We start from the raw sequence: 22177 nt of genomic DNA on the forward strand, positions 1-22177 counted from the left end.
TAGTAAGAGACTGAGGAGACTGCTTCTATAATGTTTTATCACTTATGCCATGATATGAAACGCAAGGCAGCTAACACAGCTAAATTTGAGCGCAAATAAAATACTGTTTATTGCGGTGCCCCTTTCTCTTCCTTCGTAAGAACATTGGGTTTATGCAGTGGTGGCTTCATTCTCGAAAAAAGCTGGATTTAACGGATTTGTTCCCGAGCTCTCAAGTTTTTATAGTTTACCTCAAAAATTAACCGTGACTATTAATTTATCAGTATAAACTCATGACTGGGATCTGGAAAACGCATCTCACTACTGTTAATAATGGTCCGTTGTTCCGGGAGTCGCCAAGCTCGAAAGAAGACTGAATCATAAAAGAAGGCATGACCAACTGTTCGAATTTCACGCACCAATTAATAAAAAAAAACGCACACTGCACTCAATTAAAGGAAATAGAATTAGAATATGTTCAATTCAGTTCGCTTTGTACAGAAAATAACTGACTACTGGATTAACACCAAATTGTATATTATTCAAACCGGATTTCAGGCACTCCACCTCGACATAACTCCTTAACAATCTTTACATCAATGTTAATAATAATTGATGTAGCTCTAGGCTGATGCAAATATAGACACGTCAGTCTAAGCCAAAACTGATTGATAAAGTTATAAAAATTGTATTGTTTTGGCAGGGAAACAGCGCGATTTTTACCCTGTGCTGTTTGGTCCCTTTCTCACACCCTCATTGCGTGTACGTCAGTTTTACAAGTACTGCATTCTTCGGAGTTCGAATCTGGATGGCGCCTCGGAAGTTCTTTTTTGACGATATGTGAAAAATTTTCTACAAATCATTAATCACATAAAAAGGATTTTTTCCCACTTTTCGCCCTACCTCCCATCACTCAGCAACAATCTGAACTCAATATTTCCCTAAATTATCAATATATGGCGTATGCAGCAACCGGTTGGCTGTATACTTCATGTGTTTAAAATTTGCTTAAGGTTGCTGCTTTCACCCATGTTTAAAACTGTTCCTAAATTATGTTTGAAACTAGTCTTCTAACAGGTGAGAAGCAAAACGTTAGTGTCTTGGCGGTTACAACAGTGAGAAACAACTACAAACTCGATGCATGTTGTTATATCAGCATGTCTCACGAGGCTAAACTTGAATCACTGAAAAATAATTCGCTCTGGTGCTAAATCTGTAATGAACCTGAATGAAAAACACAGCGGAGTGAATCAAATTTCCAGAAGAGTCACTGATTCCACCCTGATACAAACCTACACGCATTTGAGATGCGTTCGATGCCTCATATTTGGATTAATATTTGCTGTAGAATTTGAAAGAGGCTTTAACGTTGTGCAGTTGAGGATAGCAACATTTAATGTCAAAGCCATATACAGCAGTTATGGTTTTTATCAAGACAATGGTGCTATTACCAGACAATCTGCTACTACTGACGTATATTTACTTTTTGTAACAACAATTACTTCTGGATCTTGTTCCTGCTTTTTCTTATTAAACTCTCTCCGAACAGACTTCGAAGGCCCAAAAGTACCGACCGCCGTGTCATCCTCAACCCAAAGGCGTCACTAGATGTGGATAGGGAGGGGCATGTGGTCAGCAAAGAGCTCTCCCGGTTGTTGTCAGTGTACGAGACCGGAGCCACTACATCTCAGTCAAGTAGATCCTCAATTTGCCACAGAGGGGCTGAGTGCACCTCGCTTGCCAACAGCTTTCGGCAGACAGGACGCTCCCCAATCCAAGTGCTATCCAAGCCCGACAGCGCTTAACTTTCGTATTCTGACGGAAACCGGTGTTACCACTGCGGCAAGGCCGTTCGCTTTTTTCTTCCTTACGAACAGTTAATTTTACTACCTTAAAAGAATCGCGTTTGACTGTCATTGCAGGTACTGGATCGCTGGCCACAGAAGAAGACATCAGTAACCTGAACGCAAACTTCGAGGAAATTGTTGGGTGTGATCTGAGACTCCCGACCAGAGAGGAGCAGCTCAGTGGCGCTCATTCAGTGAGACTGTTTTACTACAACGACAGCGAGATCACTCTGCAGGACAACTACACCACTGCTCTGGTAAGTAGCAGGTTACTCGGCTCAGCTCCTGATCTATGGAATGTCTGTGTAAAGACATAGCTCTAACAATGGCTTAATATTACTCACAGATAAACTAATGTAGTCTATCTAAATTATGTGAAGTTCAATTTTCAGTAAACTGGAAATTTGTGGTCATCGGTCCTTAAGCTTACACACTATTTAATCTAACTTTAATTAACTAACTTACGCTAAGGACGACACCACACACACACACACACACACACACACACACACACACACACACACACATGCCCGAAAGAGGGCTCGAACCTTCGACGGGGGCAGCCGCGCGGACCGTGACAAGAAGTCTCGATTTTCAGTAGCCACACAGATATTACCAGCAGTTTCTATGAACGATATATTGATTGTATGAATGCCATTAAACAAAATCGACCTGGAAGTAATGACATTCCAATCACTGGCATGTTCATTTACACAAGTAAATCTTCTGCTGCCTGATGAGAAAGTGTGTAACAAAAAAAGTTGATTAAAGAGTAGGGAATGGCACTGATTTGGCTCGTACGATTCTGCAATCATTCGTGATGCTCACGCTCGTACCTAGCCAAACACATGATACTGCGTTGTGGATTGGGGGAGGCAGTTTGTATGCGGGTGATTCACTCTTGCAACGCTAATCTTTCAGCTCCTGGTATAGGTGGTCCTTCGTCTCGCTTTTTTTAATCCTGTTCAACTCTACCCGCTGCCCGCTGCCACTGCTTGTCGTGCAAAGTGGCTCTTCAAGTCGAAAGTAGAAGAAAATGGGTAATATTCTTAAAAATCTGCCGGACATTACGACACAACCTTGTAATGACTTGTGAGAAACGCTATTCAAATCAATCTGCAGTATATCAAAACACTGAGAGCAACCACAGGGCTATAGCTAAATATAAACAAGGCCTCTGATCTGTATCGAATGAATTCTCCTAATATCCAAAAACGGCCCCTCCGACTCCAGTGCGATGTAACTGTGCACAACTGAAACGACTTGAAAATTAATAGCCCTGACAGCTCAGTCGTGGATGTGGTCCTTGCCAAAATCAGCAGTATTAAATAGTTATGGGGCTCAACTCTCTACTGAAACCAAAAACAGATCAGCTTTGACCGTAGTTCATTGTTATAAAAATGCAAAATGAAACAAAGATAGAAAGTTCGAACACAGCAATCCTTACAATGAAAGCAGTTAAAAACAACTACCGAGCGGCAAAGTCCACGGGAAGGTTGTAGGGGAAAGAAGATGGTAAATAACCCGCCCTTCACCAAAATAAATCAAACACACGATTCCGTCTCGAACATAATCATTGCCTCAATCTTTGGAGGGTGAAGGAAAACTCGTGGAGGAACCCTTCGATATCTGAATCATAAGCGAGCCATCGAACGCAATGTTATTCCTCTCGAGGTGCCTTAAATTTCTAAAAAAAAAAAAAAAAAAAAAAATGGTTCGAATCGCTCTGAGCACTATGGGACTCAACTGCTGTGGTCATAAGTCCCCTAGAACTTAGAACTACTTAAACCTAACTAACCTAAGGACATCACACACATCCATGCCCGAGGCAGGATTCGAACCTGCGACGTAGCGGTCGTGCGGTTCCAGACTGTAGCGCCTTTAACCGCTCGGCCACTCCGGCCGGCCTTAAATTTCTAAAGAAAGCCTCCCATCGTCTCGTCACTCCCATCCCTCCTTCTCTTAAGCCACGTGAACTCACCATTTTACTGCGTTACGAGTTGGTGGACTGCGACCTAAGTGGCTTCAGAAGCCGAAGTCGAAGTCTCGTGCAGCAGCCCGCAGACGTCAGACCAATAACTCTCAACGGAACTCGAAGCAGAATTGCCTCACAAGTGATAGTCGCCCAAGTTCTCCGCAGAGAAGCTGACACAAATACACCGGTTGGCCAAACAGGAAGTGCTGCCAATGGGATGCTACGTAACAATCCTTGCCCTCTCTCCTCTGAAAAGTTTATTTACCCGCTTGTCAATCCCCAATTCTTCCAAGTTAAATGAAATATTAACAATTTACGTTGTTATTTGTACCGACAGATAGGAAGATGTGCGGCCTGTTGTGTTAAAATATATTAATATAAAATTCTAGGTGAAGATCGCTAAAATTCCTATATTTGATTACTCATTAACGAGCCATCTTCATATCTAAAATACAGAAAATTGCGTAACAAAAAGGAAAAATAGTTTAAAACATTGTATATTTGAACTTCTCTTGTATGATACATACCGGTAAAACCTTTATTACTTGATTCCTTGTATACCAGCCACCAGGCATTATACATCGTCATAACCTGTTCAGATGAATCGCCCTTATTGTCATGTACAAACCAAAATACTGTATGTAGATCGTGACAAAATAAAGTGCAAAGTACATTTGCTTAGTTGTTTATAGCTGTGATCTCACCTAAATAAGTTGTCACGGTTACATAAAATCTGTCGCTAGTCATGTCTGTCTCTGCTAATCCTACAGGAACAAGGAAGTAGCTGCATGACGGCTGTCAGAGAACTAGCCACACACGCCGCATTATTGCAAGACGAAAGCAGTGTGGGATGGCGTCGTTATCCAACGAAATTTTACAAATATGTGCCTCTGTTGTAATATTCAAAGTGGCACCGTAACCAACTTTCAACTAGTTTTGCGTAATTTAAAATGTAAGGAACTGCGCTTCATTTCCACAATCTGTAGTAACCATACAGGCTTTTCGTTGAGTAATAAGACGATAAAATATTAAAAAGAAGAAAATAAAATTGTCATAAGTGAAAACAATAAATATTTGCGATGTAGAAAAGTATGTACAGTGCCAATGATCAAAAACCATACTCTTGAATAATAAACCGAGTAATACTATAACCCGAAGTCTAGATGCCAATTACAATCAGCGTGGTAACTGGTTATAATTGCACGAGTAAATGGATGGATAACCTAACTCTATTTGATGTTATATGCAAGCGTAAATAGCTTTAAACTTATGTATGCTCAGAATGAGGTGTCACCTCACTGTATGGATAAAATCACAATTTGAGTGACAACATATTCAAGGCAAAGTAGACAAGATATAAGCCGTAGAGAAGAGATACATACCAAATTTAGCTAAAGGTCTAGGTGCTGGATACACAATAGGGCACATCTAGTGAAATCGGTCGCAGGTAATGGTTCAAAATATCGAAATTAGTTATATGCATAAAAGTGCAGTAAACTGACATAATTAAAACAAGAGTAACATTTCTGATACTGCTTGATATTCCTGGTGTTCTTACTTACAGGAGCAATGACAGCTCCCAAAACTGACATTTGGTGTATAAATTGTGATATTGTAGATAAGTAATTATTAAATTTCGTGTTAAATGGAACACGTGCCCCTTATAGGTATTCTCTATTATCTCTTGCTATATCAAAAGTTGACTGAAATTAATAGCAGTAGCAATGAAACATAATGCTAAGGTGTCTCACTGTTTTTTCAGAGGTTTTCTGAGGCCCATCTTACAGGCTAGCTAAGCCATGTTTTAGTTACATTATAGACACTCACTTCTTGTTGCATAACCTCGAATCCTACCTCGAGCATGGATGTGTGTAATGTCCTTAGGTTAGTTAGGTTTAAGTAGTTCTAAGATCTAGGGGACTGATGAGCACAGTCCCATAGTGCTCAGAGCCATTTTTTGTTGCATAACCGCCGGCTGCGGCATCAACATCATTAAACAGTTCTGTACACCGACGGCACCACGAATTCTAGGGGTTCTCCTTATCGCGTACGCAGATGTTATTCATGACAACTAGCGATGAGAAATGAGTTCTTCGGTCTGGTTAAAAGCGGTATGATTTGTCGGTCATTCATGTTCACAAAATATGGAACACGGCTGAAGAGCACTGAAAATAAACCTATTAAAGCAAATCTACAGGCTACACCTGTCCAAATCAGATAGTTCCCATAACAATAAACGTTTTAAATTTGTTCAAAATTGAAGTGGAATTTTCTGTGAGCTGAACATTCAAATGGAAACAGCGCCCAATATCTAGCTATTCATACTATGACGTTATATGTAAAGATGTAACAGAAAAATATGCTTCACAGGTGTTACACAATCATAGAAGAACTGTAGAAACATTTTCCATTATTGCACAGTTTAGATATTCGACTCATTTTGTAGAGATACTGTTGAAGATTACAGTGTAAAATTTACAACTCACGGACGATTATTTTCTTAACACTTGTTTTTCTGTTTATTGGTTCAAATGGTTCAAATGGCTCTGAGCACTATGGGACTTAACATCTGTGGTCATCAGTCCCCTAGAACGTAGAACTACTTAAACCTAACTAACCTAAGGACATCACACACATCCATGCCCGAGGCAGGATTCGAACCTGCTACCGTAGCAGTCCCGCGGTTTTTCTATTTATTATTATACGTAATATCATTATGGGTAAAGTGTTTGTTCTTGTATTTAATTCTTGTGTCAAGGAACTCATATTTGCAGTAGAACCAATTTTAACATTTTCATATTTTTAATTGTACTTTTCAGTTTGATTCTCATCTGTTTTTCGTGGAGGGAGTTGACGCTGTCGTGAGAAGTATGGCCAGATATTCTTCAGAGCCGGTATACTACTACGAATATACTTACAACGACGGAGTTCTCAACCAATATCCTGAAGGTATGAAAAATACTTCTTACAGTAAATAAACTTCGTGAATGTTTGTTTAGGATGCATTTCTGTTAAAAATAAGAAGCATAAAATCTCGAAACTTGTCCCACAACAACTTAATATGTCAAATGCACTACGGAAATGTTCAGAATACGATTAAATATGAAAGAAGTAACGTATTTTCCATGATATATATCACTAACGCTCTGTTTAAATTCGGTCTTAGGTCCTCTACGTACAAAGTTTTGAACTATGGGAAGTAAAGGCGTAAGGCGAGAATAGGACAAAATATTAACTTTGAGGATACTTCTAATAACCAAGATCGCATTCAGTACCAATTATTCTTGATGACGGGTTTCAACAGTTAACCCGGTCGTCTTCTGACCTTCAAAAACTTGACTGATACTATTTCATTTGTGACAAAAAATTTTATTTTTAACAAACCTCTGAGAAATGTGCTACATAGTATCCACTATGAAGTTAAAATTGTATGTGTGGTAGTCATAACAGAACAGGACATGTAACATCAAGTTTTTTGAGGATCACAAGATGACAGTCTTAACTGTTGAAAAAGGTTATCAGTAATAATTACTATTGAATGCGATCTTGTGAAAGTAAATACAGGTCGCTCTTTCCAATCTCTGATTATGAAAGATTTTAAGAAAATAATAAAATAAACAATTTTTTCTTGTTAAAGTGGCATTTAAAAAGAAGTAACCTGTGTAGTGTCATTGAAAGACCCAGATTAGAGAGAGTGAGCGAAGCTATCATATGAGCTGATCAAGAAGTTTGGTCTGCACTAAACTAGTCTACAGCCGATGCATTGTGTATTTCTAGAAATTAACAAGTGTGTGTTTATTTAACTTGTTTTCAGGCACTGATTTTCTCGAAAGGTTCAACCACTTTGCTGAACAGTTTTAATGAAACGTGTGACTTACGTCTCATCTCTCCAAATTTTTAACAAGATTACAGGCTTCCGGTACATATTTAAAAAATGGTGGTTTTGCTAAATCGAGACAAATGCAGAAAACGATCACTGAGAAAATAGAGAGAGAAAGCGGTCATATGGACATGTCACCAGAAATGCTTTCCAGGGATCGGTGGATGTAAAAGATCGATGACAGTGTAAGTTTCAACGACTGAAAGCAAAGTCCCACGCGACTGTAAAAAAACAGCAGCTGACTCCTGTAGATGAAAATGGTACCGACCCGCAGAATTAGAGATCAATATCCTTAACTTCGGTATGCTGCAGAATTCCTGAACATATTGCAATTTCAACTGCAATGCATTTTCTTCAGACGGAAAGCTTCCACCTACAAACCAGCACGTGAGAAACTCAGCTTACCCTTTTCTCGCACGATATCCTGCGAATCATGGATGAAGGGCAACACGCAGATTCCACATTCCTATATTTCCGGAAAGCGTCTGACACGGTGCCCCACTGTAGACCTTTACCGAAGGTACGTGCGTACTGAACAGATTCTCAGATATGTGTGTAGCTAGAAGACTTTTCACGTAATAGAGCGCAGTACGTTGTCCTCGAGGGCGGGTGTTCATCAGAGACAAGGGTGTCGTCAGGAGTGTCTCAGGGAAATGTGATGGGACCGCTCTTGTTTTGTATGTACACAGCCGGCCGTGGTGGCCGAGCGGTTCTAGGCGCTTCAGTCTGGAGCTGCGCGACCGCTCGGTCGTAGGTTCGAATCCTGCCTCGGGCATGGATGTGTGTGATGTCCTTAGGTTAGTTAGGTTTAAGTAGTTCTAAGTTCTAGGGAACTGATGACCTCAGATGTTAAGTCCCATAGTGCTCAGAGCCATTTGAACCATTTTTTTTGTATGTACACAAATGATACGACGTACAGCGTGAACAGCAATCTGCAGCTGCCGGCAGATGGCGTTGCAGTGCACGGGAAGGTATTGTTCAATGACTGTAGGAGGATACAAGGTAGCTTGGACAAAATTTATAATTGGTGTGGTGAATGGAAGCTCGTTCTAAATGTAGAAACGTGTAACCCAATGCAGATGGGTAGGAAAAAGAATCCCATGTTGACAGATTAAATACGAGTTCCTAGGAGTAACGTTACAAAGCGACGTGAAATGGAACGAGCACGTAAGGATGGCAATAGGAAAGCCGAATGGTCGGCTTCGGTTTTATTGAGAGAGTTTTCGGGAAGTTTGATTTATCTGTAAAGGAAACCACGTACAGGGCATTACGACCAATTCCTGAGTACTGCTCGAGTGTTTGGGATTAAAGGAATACCTCGAATAAATTCAAAGGTGGGCTCCTAGATTCGTTACCGGTAGGTTTCATCAACACCCGAGCATTACAGATATGAGTTTTGAACTCATATTGGAATCCCTAAAGGAAAGACGGCGTTCTTTGTGCGAAACACTACAGAGAACATTTAGAGAATCGGCGTATCAAGTTGATTGCAGAACGATTCTGCTGCCGCCAACGTACATTTGGCGTATGGGTCACAATGATAAGGTAAGAGAAATTAGGGCTCGTATGGGGGCTTATGGACAGTCGTTTTTGACTCTCGACTTAGAAATCGAACGGGAAAAGAAGTGACTAGTAGTGGTACTTGGTACCCTCCACCGCACACCGTACGGTGGCTTGTCGAATATGTATGCAGATGTAGTTGTAGACGTAGAGGAACACATCACTCCAGTGGCATGTCCCGTCTGTACTAGCCTGTTACCTCCAAACCCAAGAAAGCAGAGATCTGGAGCACCATCATGTAAGAGCATCGTTAGCCTCCACACACCGAAGACGCGCCATCCAGCAGGGGAAGCAGTGTCGCCTGCTGAATCGGTCATTTTAGAAATAGCATAACTCCATAAATGCACGTTTTTCAGGAAACATAAAAACTATTTTCAAAAGAAAATTCAACAAATATCAAAAGTTGCTAAGTCCTTTTTAAAAAGTATAGTTACGTGGGTAATTTAACATACTATATAAAGTCCAGCTCCTATAGTAGACCTGGCAAAAACAGAGAGCAAAGTAAAGGGAGTTCCGTTTTTGTTTCTAAAACTGGCTCAAATGATTCCGAAAATTTATCACTGAAACCTGTTATTCTAATTAGGTTAATAATAATTTTACTTTCAAAAGCTATGAAACTATAAAAACTGATAGATACAGCAAACTTACACAAATGTATGACAGTAGTAATATATTGCCTTTAATATTAACATTAATTTCAGGCATATATTTGTTTTTAAATTACGCAACAATAATAATCTTATAATTTTCTTGGCAATCCAAATGGAAGACTGGAAACAGTTACTTCAAATCATCAAATATTGTCCAAAATTTCGAGGTAAAATTACTAATATTCTTCAGTAATATACTGCAAGATCTTCTTCATGTTTAGCTTCATTGATTGACATCGGCCGGCCGCTGTGCCCGAGAGATTCTAGATGCTTCAGTCCTGAACTGCGCTGCTGCTACGGCGCAGGTTCGAATCCTGCCTCGGGCATGGATGTGTGTGATGTCCTTAGGTTAGTTAGCTTTAAGTAGTTCTAAGTCTAGGGGACTGATGACCTCAGATGTTAAGTCTCATGGTTCATAGAGCCATTTGAACCATTTTTTCTTTTTTGTTTTTCCAGGATAATATTTATATTTTAAGTTTTCACTAATGGTGTACTCTTAACTTTTGTAATGGTTCAGTAATCAACAGTCATGTTCGAAACCAATTTGACATCCATCAGTTGTATGTCCTTGTTTGTGGTAAACACACATTTCGGTTCACAGTAACCCGCAGGATGATTGTACGCTCCACTGCTGTGTTGATGAATGGTGATGCAACTACTGCCTATGGATGCCGAGATGAGTATTTGAAATGTACTTTGAAAGACGTTCGATTTCCAGTGAATTTACTATCTTCTTATATAGAGGAGGCAACCAATCCCTGAAGTTAATTACATCTTCAACGCCCACCATAGTAACCATGAATTTCCCACGAAGTCTAGACTTTACTATTATTCAGACACTTTTATTGGAAGGTAAATTCGTTCGTGCTTTGACAAAAGCCTCTTCAGAACCCAATAATCACGGTCGTTGGGAGAAAAGGATGTCCTCCCAGTGGAAGTAGGTGATGAATTTTATCAAAACGCTCTGTTTCTACAAATTAAAGGCTTTATTATAGTATGATTTATGTTCTGACCACCACAGGTATCACCAAAGAAGAGCAATTCCTTCACATCATTCGGAATGCAATTATCTATGTATTGCAGAAGAATAGAAGTTACTTTCTTTGTTAACCTGGGTTTCATCATGGAGGTAAAAATGATATTATCCTGATTTTGCATAATGAATTTATAAAACATTTAGAGTTAACTGTCGAAAATGGTTCAAATGGCTCTGAGTACTGTGGGACTCTAGACTTAGAACTACTTAAACCTAACTAACCGAAGGACATCACACACATCCATGCACGAGGCAGGATACGAACCTGCGACGGTAGCAGCAGCGCGGTCCCGGACTAAAGCTCCTAGAACCGCTCGGCCACAACGGCTGGCTAACTGTCGAAGACAGAACAACTCGTGTAATGAAATATTAGGTAGTGAAATATTCATGATGTAGTCAGTGTTATAACAGAAAGATCCTCCCTTTCTTTGCACAAATTCTTTGAAGCTTGAAGAGTATTGTAAAATTGTTAGATCTAATTTTATGGTTCATTAATTCTGCTTCAGCAATCTTCTTTGTCTTTCTGTTAAGGAATCGGGACTTCAGTTTCTGTTCTAGAACTTCGCATGTACAGCAGGCCTTCTGAAACTGGGGTGAAAATGGTCTTTGAAGTATTTAGCATAGTGGTGATATGTAATCTCTACGTCAGGATATTTTTCCTTAAACATTTGAAACACGATTTTAACATTTAACTTTGCGTGAAACTAATTCTTCTCCTTGGAGGAATAGTGAGCCTATTTTCTTGAAAAAGACTGAATATGTTAGTGAATGAGCATCTTTATTTTGGCAGGCTTTGAATTTGCTGTGGGATTTTTTTCCTCTTAAACCAAGTAGAGACCTACTAGCTATCAACAATTCTCTTAGATGACGGAGTCTACTGTCACTCTTAAGACCATGGAAAGCTATAAATGCTTTCTGGCAGACCTATTTCTTTTCATCATTGAGTATGATGAAGTACTTAAAACCGTGACTACGCTTAATGGATGAGATATTTTTAGACGGACGAGGTCTTTGTCGATTGTTACAGGCTATGAGATTTTTTAAGTCCACATGGTGCGAATGGTATAAGCTGGCAAAAAGATCCTTTTAGCTGAACACAAACGATTGATTCAAAACATCGGCACTACGTGGTCTAACCCCTCTGGAAAATCTCCCTCTGCCTGCTTCAGACTCCATCTGAATTTTTCTGGTGACATCAACGTCACACTCACCTGCCCGTGCAATGCGTGATGTACTGCCTCTTGCAATTCATCCATCCTCACTCGTGCATCACCAATGCTGTTAACCAGTTCCCGCAGCAATTTAGCCATTTCCAGCTTCCTTTCCATGATATCCAATCACGTTTGTACCTGTTGCAGATCCGTTTTCAATAGTTTCTGTGTTTGTTCTATATATGCTCCTAACCCTGTAGCCATCCCACGCACCATGCGTGTCACATTCAACAACTCTGTACCTAATCCCTGTAACTCTTTTGTGTGTATATCCACTGACTTCCCTATGCTATGCTGTCGCGAATAACTGTTAAAGAATTGTTCAAACCCTCAATATCGTCTCTATCTGCTGTTCCAAAAATTGTTTTCAGCAACTTCCCACCTGCATTCAACCAACCCCTCTTTACTCTCTTTCTCATCCCTGGAATCATGCTCACGACTTGAGTGCCAACCGAAGCGTTCACTCGTGACTCGTGAGGACCACATCCGGTTGTTTTCCGAACAACACCCCACTTCGCAATGGCATGTCCTGTACCTGGCCAGTTTGTGTCAGCTGTCAGAGGACTACGCCCCATATTATCCACTTGTACCCCATCCTGCGTCACCTACAGAATGGAGAGAGAAGGAAAAAACTCCCATCACTGCCCCTTAATACCAATAAAATAACCCTAGTCTGTACACAAAAATAATACACACATGATAATTACTGTTAACTACACACCCCTCGCACGCAACTTATACTTAATACCCGGTTTCCTGTCTGCTTCTGGGGCTTCTTTTCGCTTTCTGCCAGGAGGAGAAGTACATATACACGGATCTACTACTCCCTGGAACGGTTTAACTCTACTAACGTGAACCACCGTTGTCTTGGTAGGCAATTGTAATTTTACATTGACAGGTGATGTCATTTCCACTACCTGGTACGGTCCCTGGAACTTGTTTGTGAACTTCTTGGTGCTCCCTTTTGGAACATACGGATTAGCTAGTAGCACCCATTGGCCTACTCTGTACTGTGGCAACTTCCTCGTTGTATCTCCCATCCGTTCATGTCGTTCCAACGCTTTCGTGTTAGCTCGTCTAACTCTCTGCCATACTTCCTTAATGGTTTTCGCAAATTGCCTTGCCTTACATGCTCGCCCTTCGCTCCCAGCCTTGGACGAAGCATGTCAAAAGGTGATGGCATCTTCCGCCCATACACCACTTCGTACGGCGACAATGCTGTCGACGTATGTATCTTAATATTATATGCACTGGTTACGAATTGCAAGTACACATTCCAGTCGGTGTGTTGACTATTTACATAGTGACTCAACATCTCAGCGATCGTGTGATGCACTCTCTCCGTTCGTCCGTTTGCTTGCGGATGGAATGGACTAGTCCGTAGTTTCTTTTCCTTCAGTAACTTACACAGTTGCTTCATCAGGTCAGACGTGAAATTAGTACCTTGATCCGAGATTAAGGACTGAGGTATACCATACCTGAGTAACCAATTATTAACTAAAGCTTGTGCCACCGTACTTGCTTTCTGGTCTGGTAATGCGACCATGACTAAATACCTAGAAAAGTGGTCAGTCACTGTTAACACATACTTATTCCCTGCTGCACTCCTTTTAAATGGGCCTAATACATCAATTCAGATTTTTTGGAAAGGTCTGTCTGCCTCTGGTAATCTTAGAAGCTGAATCTTTTGATGGCTCAAGTCCGCACGCTATGCGCATGGCACACAATTCCTGACGTACCCGTCCACGGCATGACGTCGTGTCCTCCACCAAAACTTCTCCGCTATCCGCCTATCCGTAGCTCTTCTCCTGCCATGTCCTGAAAGAAAATGGTCATGCGCCTGTTGCAAAACTTCAGATCTTAACGCTGCTGGTACGACGACGCGCGGGCCGCATTTCATCGACCTGCAAAGTAACCCGTCCTGTACTAGGAACTGCGGTGGCTTTTGAACAATTGGCAATCACTATCCACGGCTTGTGCCCTTTTCCACTCATCTTCAGTCACCCCTGTTACTTGTAATACTGCCACTTTCCTGCTCAATGCGTCAGCATTGGCATGTTTCACACCTGGCTTGTGTATCACCTCATTATCGAACTCACTGAGTTTCAGCGCCCATCTCACTAGCCTACTCGCTGGGTCTTTCAGACCTAATAACCATTCCAGAGTTGAATGATCCGTCAGAACCTTAAACCTTCTACCATACAGATAACATCGAAAGTGCGAATCCCGTATATTACCGCTAACAATTCCTTCTCCGTCGTGGAGTAATTTTGTTCCGCCTTGTTAAGTTGACGAGACGCGAACGCAATCAGATGTTCTTTGCCATCTCTTGCCCGAGTACAACCCCAAGAGCGTGATTAGACGAGTCACATTGTCGTATAAACTCGTTCGAAAAGTCTGGAAACTTCAAAACTGGATCTCATGTCAGTATCCTTTTCATAGCAACTTAGTAAGTGGCCTCGTTATTTCTGCGAACCCCTGTACGAATTTTCGATAATAGCTCGCAAGACCAATACACGATTGCAGTTGTTTAACCGTTTGCGGAACCGGAAAATCTCGTACTGCAGAAGTGAGACGAGCATCTGTCCGTACCCCGTCCTGACTGATAACATGCCCGAGATAATTTACTTGCGCTTGCGCAAAATGGCATTTGTCCAAACTTAATGTTTGCCGTGCCGCCTCTAATCTTTCAAACACCTCCTCTAACCATTCCACATGCTGCTCTAACCTCTTGAAAAAACTATAATGTCATCCAGATACACCATACATTTTTTCGGTTTCAACCCGCGAAGGACTCCATCCAACAACCTCTGAAATGTTTCTGGAGCGTTTTTTAGTCAAAACGGCATTCTTTTATACTCGAAGTGACCGCAATGCGTCGTAAATGCTGTTTTTGGCTTGTCCTCCGGACATACTTCAATCTGGTGATAACCGTTTCGCAAATCCATAGTGGAGCCTGTTGGTAGACTGCTGCTATCAGCAAGACTATCTGTGCTTGCCTACTTTGCAACGCCTCGGTCGCCGGCATGCCTCTGTTTTGCCATTCTCCACTGCGTGAAGCAATGCTTTCTACATGTGGCCGCAACACAAATATCAAAACAACTCCGATTTGCTTTTTTGACAGTAGTGGTATCGTGCATAAGGAATTTGTTGCTCTATGACAAACTGTCAACCAAGTGCTTTACAAGCATGTCTCTCAAAGGCTCGAATCGAGTAAGGTAGGACACTGCAGACAAGTGGACACTGCATCATGACATCGAGTCATGTCACAGGGCCATTTCGTTCACCGAATTTTTTATGTCAAAAACCATTACTGTTCCACAGTCCCCCCCCCCCTAACCACCTGTTATGAGTCCTTGGGACTTTTTTTCTAGGAATTGAAAAATATTTTAAAAGGAATGTGTCATACATGTTATAGGCCCTACCATTTGAAGCCTTCCAGTGCTCCTACCAACACTGGAAAAAACGACTCCGCCGGTATATATGTGCCGAAGGGAACGACTTTAAAGGGGTCAATATTGCTGTTCGAAAAAAATAAAAGCTTTGGTAGATAAAAAACACGTACCGTTACTTTTTTCACGCACCACTTAAATCACATCAAAATTTTCTTATAACACTGGTAAATGTTTATTTTACTAGCTACACACTCCATATTCAAGTGAGTATAGATTCGAAACAGGATTACTACACAGAATTACTGCAGTGAGTGCAAGAAGCTAACGACCATATTCTCGAACACCTCATCCCAAACAATAACTATATTATTGGTATCGTCTGCGCTCCAATCATTTCTACCTCACAACTGTAAATGTTAGATTTTGAAATCTTAACTTGTTATCCATAATTACGTTAGACAATTATGTCTATGAGTATAATGCATCGCGCACTAATTATTGATACACGAGCTATCTAACACTTCTAAATAAATTCATTACCATGAAGCTTTCCAGACACTTGCATAATTAATTTCGAATGACACCTGTCTGTTATATTACATCTGTTAGAACATAACTATCTCTGTGTAGAATCTCTTATCTGAGGAATGCAGTTTACAGTAATCATCTGAAACGAAATTTCAAACGCGCGATAGATGTTGTTACGATGAGTTATAGATATATATCTATGTTACATTTGTGTTTTATTTTAATATGCTCCAGGTGCAGGCCACGGCGCCGACTTAACAAACATGTTCTTTTCGACTTCACTTGATCCCACATCATATGGTGCTATACTCAGGGACCAGATGACTGCTATGTGGGCTAATTTTGCTAAGTATGAGTAAGTACAATTTTCTTTGGTCTACTTTAGCATGATGCAATACTATAAATATGATGTTAACAAATACATACTAGTAGCATAAATAATCAACAAGCTACAGGGACAACTTCCACACTACACCCTAGCAAAGAGGCTCCAGAAGGGCACAGATACCGTATCCTATACTACTGACGACATTTTTGATCAGAATACATGTTTCAGGAACATATACCGCTGGTTTACGTTTATCACGGAACAACTACAATGAGGTGACAAAAGTATAACGATACGCACATATACAGACGGCGGTTGTTTCGCGTACGTAAAGTATAAAAGGGCAGCGCGTTGGTGGAGCTGCCATTTGTACTCAAGTGATTCGTGCAAAAACGTTTCTGATGTAATTATGGCACGCACATAGGGCAAACTGGCCGAGCTATTTCTATAAGACTCAAGGAGTACTTTCTAGGGAAAAAAGGGACCAATGTTCATAGTTCATATTTTGCCGATCATATATTAATCACAGGGCATAATCCTGAAGATGTAAAAGACGTCAAGATCTTGCACTCAGAGAAAAAAGGCTTTAGGCTTACCATCTTAGAAGAGCTAGAAATTTTTAAACACCTATCTCTGAAGGACGGTCTCATTCTTAATGAACAGCTGCGATTACGCAACAAAAATTTTTTTCAAGGTACAGAGCCGCTAATTAAATTTGTTAAATTTGTCTTAATCGCGATACTCTTTTCAATTTAGTCTCCCAAACATCGTTTTCCCTTCCAATCTTATATTTTCTCTATATATTACCTGAACTGTATTTCCTTTTGTAAAAAAGACTCTTACGTTATGTTGTAACTTCCACACAGTGGTTCCTGTTTGTTACCAGTAATATTTAAAATTGTCCTTGCAACGCCTCATTTGCTCTTAAGTTATCTGTATTTCGATTACTTACTGTTAGATGGCGCGAATCTGTTATCTTGTACACCTCATGGCTGCCTCGGTGAGTTTGCCGTTTATTATGACGGTAGGGACTGTGTTATGCCGCTCTTGGTCCTAAGCGACCATACGGTTGTCATTATATTCCATGGAATATTTTATCTGGTTGACAATCATGTTGTACTGTTACATTTTAGTTTTTATTCCTATGGCATTTCTGTTTGACGAGAGCATTTTTACTCAGACGTTTTTAACCATGGTGTGATTACATGTAAATACATTCCGTTTGTACGTAATTTATGGAAGTTCAAAAATGGGTTCAAATGGCTCTGAGCACTATGGGACTTTGTAAGTAGGCTGTTTAGGTTTTTATGTTGGTAACGTCATGTAGTGCTCTGTATGAAAATCACCGACTGTGCTGTGTGCAATCTGTGGCTGGTTGGCACTGTTGGAATATTTGCTATTGTAGTGTTGGGCAGTTGGATGTGAACAGCGCGTAGCGTTGTACAGTTGGAGGTGAGCCACCAGCAGTGGTGGATATGGGGAGAGAGATGGTAGAATTTTGAGAGCGGACGATCTGGACGTGTGTCCGTCAGAAAAACGAAATTTGTAAGACTGGATGTCATGAACTGATATATATATATATATATATATATATATATATATATATATATATATATATATATATATATATATATACCAACATCTTTCATTTGCTAACAATGCCTACCAGTAGTTAGTGCCTTCAGTAGTTAAAATCTTTTATTTAGCTGGCAGTATTGGCGCTCGCTGTATTGCAGTAGTTCGAGTAACGAAGATTTTTATGAGGTAAGTAATTCATGAATGGTATAGGTTATTGTTAGTCACGGCCATTCTTTTGTAGGGATTATTGAAAGTCAGACTGCATTGCGCTAAAAATATTGTGTGTCAGTTTAGTGATGATCAGAATAAGTAAAGAGAGAAATGTCTGAGTACGTTCAGTTTTGCTCAACTGTTTGAAAATCAAATAACGTAAGAGGTTTATCAGCACAGTAATTCATAAATTCTGCCATCTCTCTCCCCACATCCACCACTGCTGCTGGCTCACCTCCAACTGTACAACGCTACGCGCTGTTCACATCCAACTGCCCAACACTACAATAGCAAATATTCCAACAATGCCAACCAGCCACAGATTGCACACAGCACCGTCAGTGATTTTCATACAGATCGCTACATGGCGTTACCAACATAAAGACCTAAACAGCCTACTTACAACTTAACAGCTGAGGTCATCAGTCCCCTGGAACTTAGAACTACGTAAACCTAACTAACCTAAGGGCATCACACACATGCATGCCCGAGGCAGGATTCGAACCTGCGACCGTAGCAGCAGCGCGGTTCCAGACTGTAGCGCCTAGAAGCGCTTGGGCACCGAGGTCGGCTTATGGAAGTAATCCTATTAAGTGTATTTCAGTCCATGTCATTATATTTTAGGTATTCCATGTAACTTTTTATTCTGATGAAGATTGCCCTAGTTCAATCGAAACAGTGGTCAACAGACAAAATTTTGTGCAGTCAAAGTGGCTGTGTATATGTCCTGTAATTAAATAGCGTACGGTTGCTAGATCACAGCGAATCAAATGTTTAAAATTTCAAGTAGCCGTTTGTGTTGTGGCTTTAACGGCATCCTACACATGGGGGCAGCAATTCCTTAGTCCAGCCGGTCTTAGGTTTTGAGCAATGTTACGGATTAACACAGAATGTTGCATGGAGTCCATTACTTGTTCTCAAATGGAAGAAGCAGATTTAAAGGAGTAAAAATTTCCTAGGTGCACAATCCCTTGTGGTGATCGACATGGTCGAATGGAATCTTGGTGGTGATCGACATGGTCGAATGGAATCTTGGTGCGAGTCTGCTTATCCCCATGCTCCTATGCAGTCCAACATCGGGCAACTGTTACATCCGCGTGCCCCTCTAATCTGGATACCGGATGATTCGCCGAGCCGGCCAGACGCTGACCCACAGTGAAGCTCCTATCAGATTCTGTCAGCTGCTGATTTTGCTGTCTCGCTCGAGTACGCCGCACGCCGCATCTCCGACTCTTTCACAGTGATCACTCAACGCCCATCATACACTGAGTTGACAAAAGACATGTGATGCCTCCTTGTATCATATAGGACGTTTGTACTGGCACTGAGTAGCAACTGGACGTGACATGGACTCAACAAGTCGTTGGTAGTCCATGTTGCCTCTATAGACATCCATGCCACACGGAGAGGCCGCGCGGCCTAGGGGGGCGTGTCACGGATGGCATAAGTTAGTTTAAGCAATGTGTAAGTCTAGGAACCGATGACCTCAGCAGTTTGGTCCCTTAGGAATTCACACACATTTGAACATTTGTAGACATCCATAATTATGAAGGGGTTGCACATGCAGCTTTTTTTTTTTTTTTTTTTTTTTTTTTTTGCATGAACTAACCTCCCGATTATGTTCCATAAATATTCGATGGGATTCACGTCGGGTGATATGGGTGGCCAAATCATTCACTCGAATCGCCCCGAATATTCATGAAACCAATGGCGAGCAGTTGTGGCTCTGAGCACTATGGGACTTAACATCATCAGTCCCCTAGAACTTAGAACTACTTAAACCTAACTAACCTAAGGACATCACACACATCCATGCCCGAGGCAGGATTCGAACCTGCGACCGTAGCGGTCGCGCGGTTGCAGACTGAAGGGCCTAGAACCGCTCGGCCACACATGCCGGCGAACAGTCGTGACCAGGGTAAATCGCTGTTTGGCAAAATGAAATCCATCAATGCAAACAGTCTCCAAGTAGACGAACATAACTACCTCCAGCCAATAATCGGTTGAGTTGCAGGGCCCAGTCTATTCCATGTTAACACAGTCCACATCATTATGGAGTCACCACCATCTTGCACACTGCCTTGTTGACAACGTGGGTCCATGGCTTCGAAGGGTCGGCGCAGCTCCCTAACATGAGCTCTTTCCAACCGAAATCGGGACTCATCTTATCAGCCGACGGTCTTCCAGTCGTCTAGGATACAACCAATATGGTCGCAAACACACGAGAGGCGCTGTAGGCTGTGTTGTGCTGTTAGCAAAGGCACTGGCGACGATCGCCTGCTGCCATAGTCCATTAACGGCAAATTTCGCCGTATTGTCGTAAAGGATACGTTCACCGTGGTGGTGGTGGTGGTTAGTGTTTAACGTCCCGTCGACAACGAGGTCATTAGAGACGGAGCGCAAGCTCGGGTTAGGGAAGGATTGGGAAGGAAATCGGCCGTGCCCTTTGAAAGGAACCATCCCGGCATTTGCCTGAAACGATTTAGGGAAATCACGGAAAACCTAAATCAGGATGGGTGGAGACGGGATTGAACCGTCGTCCTCCCGAATGCGAGTCCAGTGTGCTAACCACTGCGCCACCTCGCTCGGTGTGACGTTCACCGTACGTCCAACATTGATTTATGCGGTTGTTTCATGCAGTGTTCCTTGTCTGTTAGTACTAACAACTCTACGCAAACGTCGCTGCTCTCGATCGTTAAGTGGAGGCCATCGGTCATTGCGTTGTCAGTGGCGAGAGGTAATGCCAGAAATATGGTATTCTAGGCTCATTCCTGACAATGAAAATCTCGGAATATTGAATTCCTCAATGATTTCCGAATTGGAATGTCCCAAGCGTATAGCTCCAACTACCATTCCGCGCTCAAATTCTGTTAATTCCCGCTCCGCCATTGCACTGCCCTTTTATACCTTATGTAATTACTGCCAACTGTATAAGTGCGTATCGCTATTCCATGACATTTGTGACCTCGGAGTATCCCCGCCAGCCTTGGTAGCAACATTAAACACAATCAACGCTAATGCACACTGGTGGCCGTTCTACTTGTGACAAAGACTTGCAAATTTAATCATTTAGATACCTAACGATGGTGTAAACGGGTGCTAAGTTACATTGAGGTCAGATTATTTCTTGTCTTACTTCACTTTTTTGTCGGGCGGTTTATATCGGATAGACCATGTACATCTAATAGAACACATTACTTCACGATTCGTTGATGATGTTGCTTTTTCTTTGCAGTAATCCCACTCCAGAACTGAACTCACTGCTGACGGAAAAATGGGGAACCTACAACGAATCGTCACCCTTCTACTTGGAGCTAACAGCTCCTCTGAAGCCAAGAATGAGATTATTTGAGTCCTACATGAACTTCTGGCACAGTTTACTGCCATAGGAAATGCAACAGCCAGAATATAAATTTTGTGGCACGTTACTGGGTCTGGTCCCCTTTGGTAATTAACAAATGATATGCTGCATTGTATACGTTTGATTCTTCATCACTTAGTGGAACGGTCCATTTTCTTAATATTAAATCATTTTAAACTATAGAGAATAATGGTTATAACATACACTTATTCTTCCACTGCATACATCTATGGCTGATAACAATATTCACAGTAAGACTTGCATGAAATGTACACAAAGAATTAATTCCTCAGATATTTTTGTGTATCATTCACATAAGCACCTAATGATTAATTCCTTGCGTTCAACTGAACGTGTTTGTAGAAAGGTAAGTGCTCACGTAAGTACTTTCTCTCGAGGATCCTTAACACCACGACAATTCATGGACTCATGTTTACATGGTCAATATCAGACAGACTCTTAACTGGTCGAAATTTTAGATACCTAAAAACACTGAAGAAAATAAGGATCGTTTCCTATTTTTTAACGACTCTATTACATCTATCAACAGCTAATAATAAGTTGAATAAGGGTATTTTCACAGTTCTTTGAAGACAGTAACTTTCCAGGTAACAATTTCACTACGTATAGCAGCAGGTA

General features: G+C 41.2%; 1 protein-coding gene across 1 annotated transcript in view; it reads left to right on the top strand.

Annotated features, from left to right (window-relative positions):
* Positions 1–21700, top strand: part of LOC126147211 (esterase FE4-like) — a 71512-nt gene extending 49812 nt beyond the window's left edge. Inside the window, exons 8-11 of the mRNA XM_049915676.1 lie at positions 1902–2083; positions 6621–6750; positions 16296–16416; positions 21413–21700. Coding sequence (XP_049771633.1) covers positions 1902–2083; positions 6621–6750; positions 16296–16416; positions 21413–21566 — 587 coding nt within the window. The 3' untranslated portion in view covers positions 21567–21700. The remainder of the gene's footprint in view (positions 1–1901; positions 2084–6620; positions 6751–16295; positions 16417–21412) is intronic.
* The last annotated feature ends 477 nt before the right edge of the window (positions 21701–22177 follow it).

Source organism: Schistocerca cancellata, chromosome 2 (genome assembly GCF_023864275.1).
Source record: "Schistocerca cancellata isolate TAMUIC-IGC-003103 chromosome 2, iqSchCanc2.1, whole genome shotgun sequence".
Taxonomy (NCBI): Eukaryota; Metazoa; Arthropoda; class Insecta; order Orthoptera; family Acrididae; genus Schistocerca; species Schistocerca cancellata.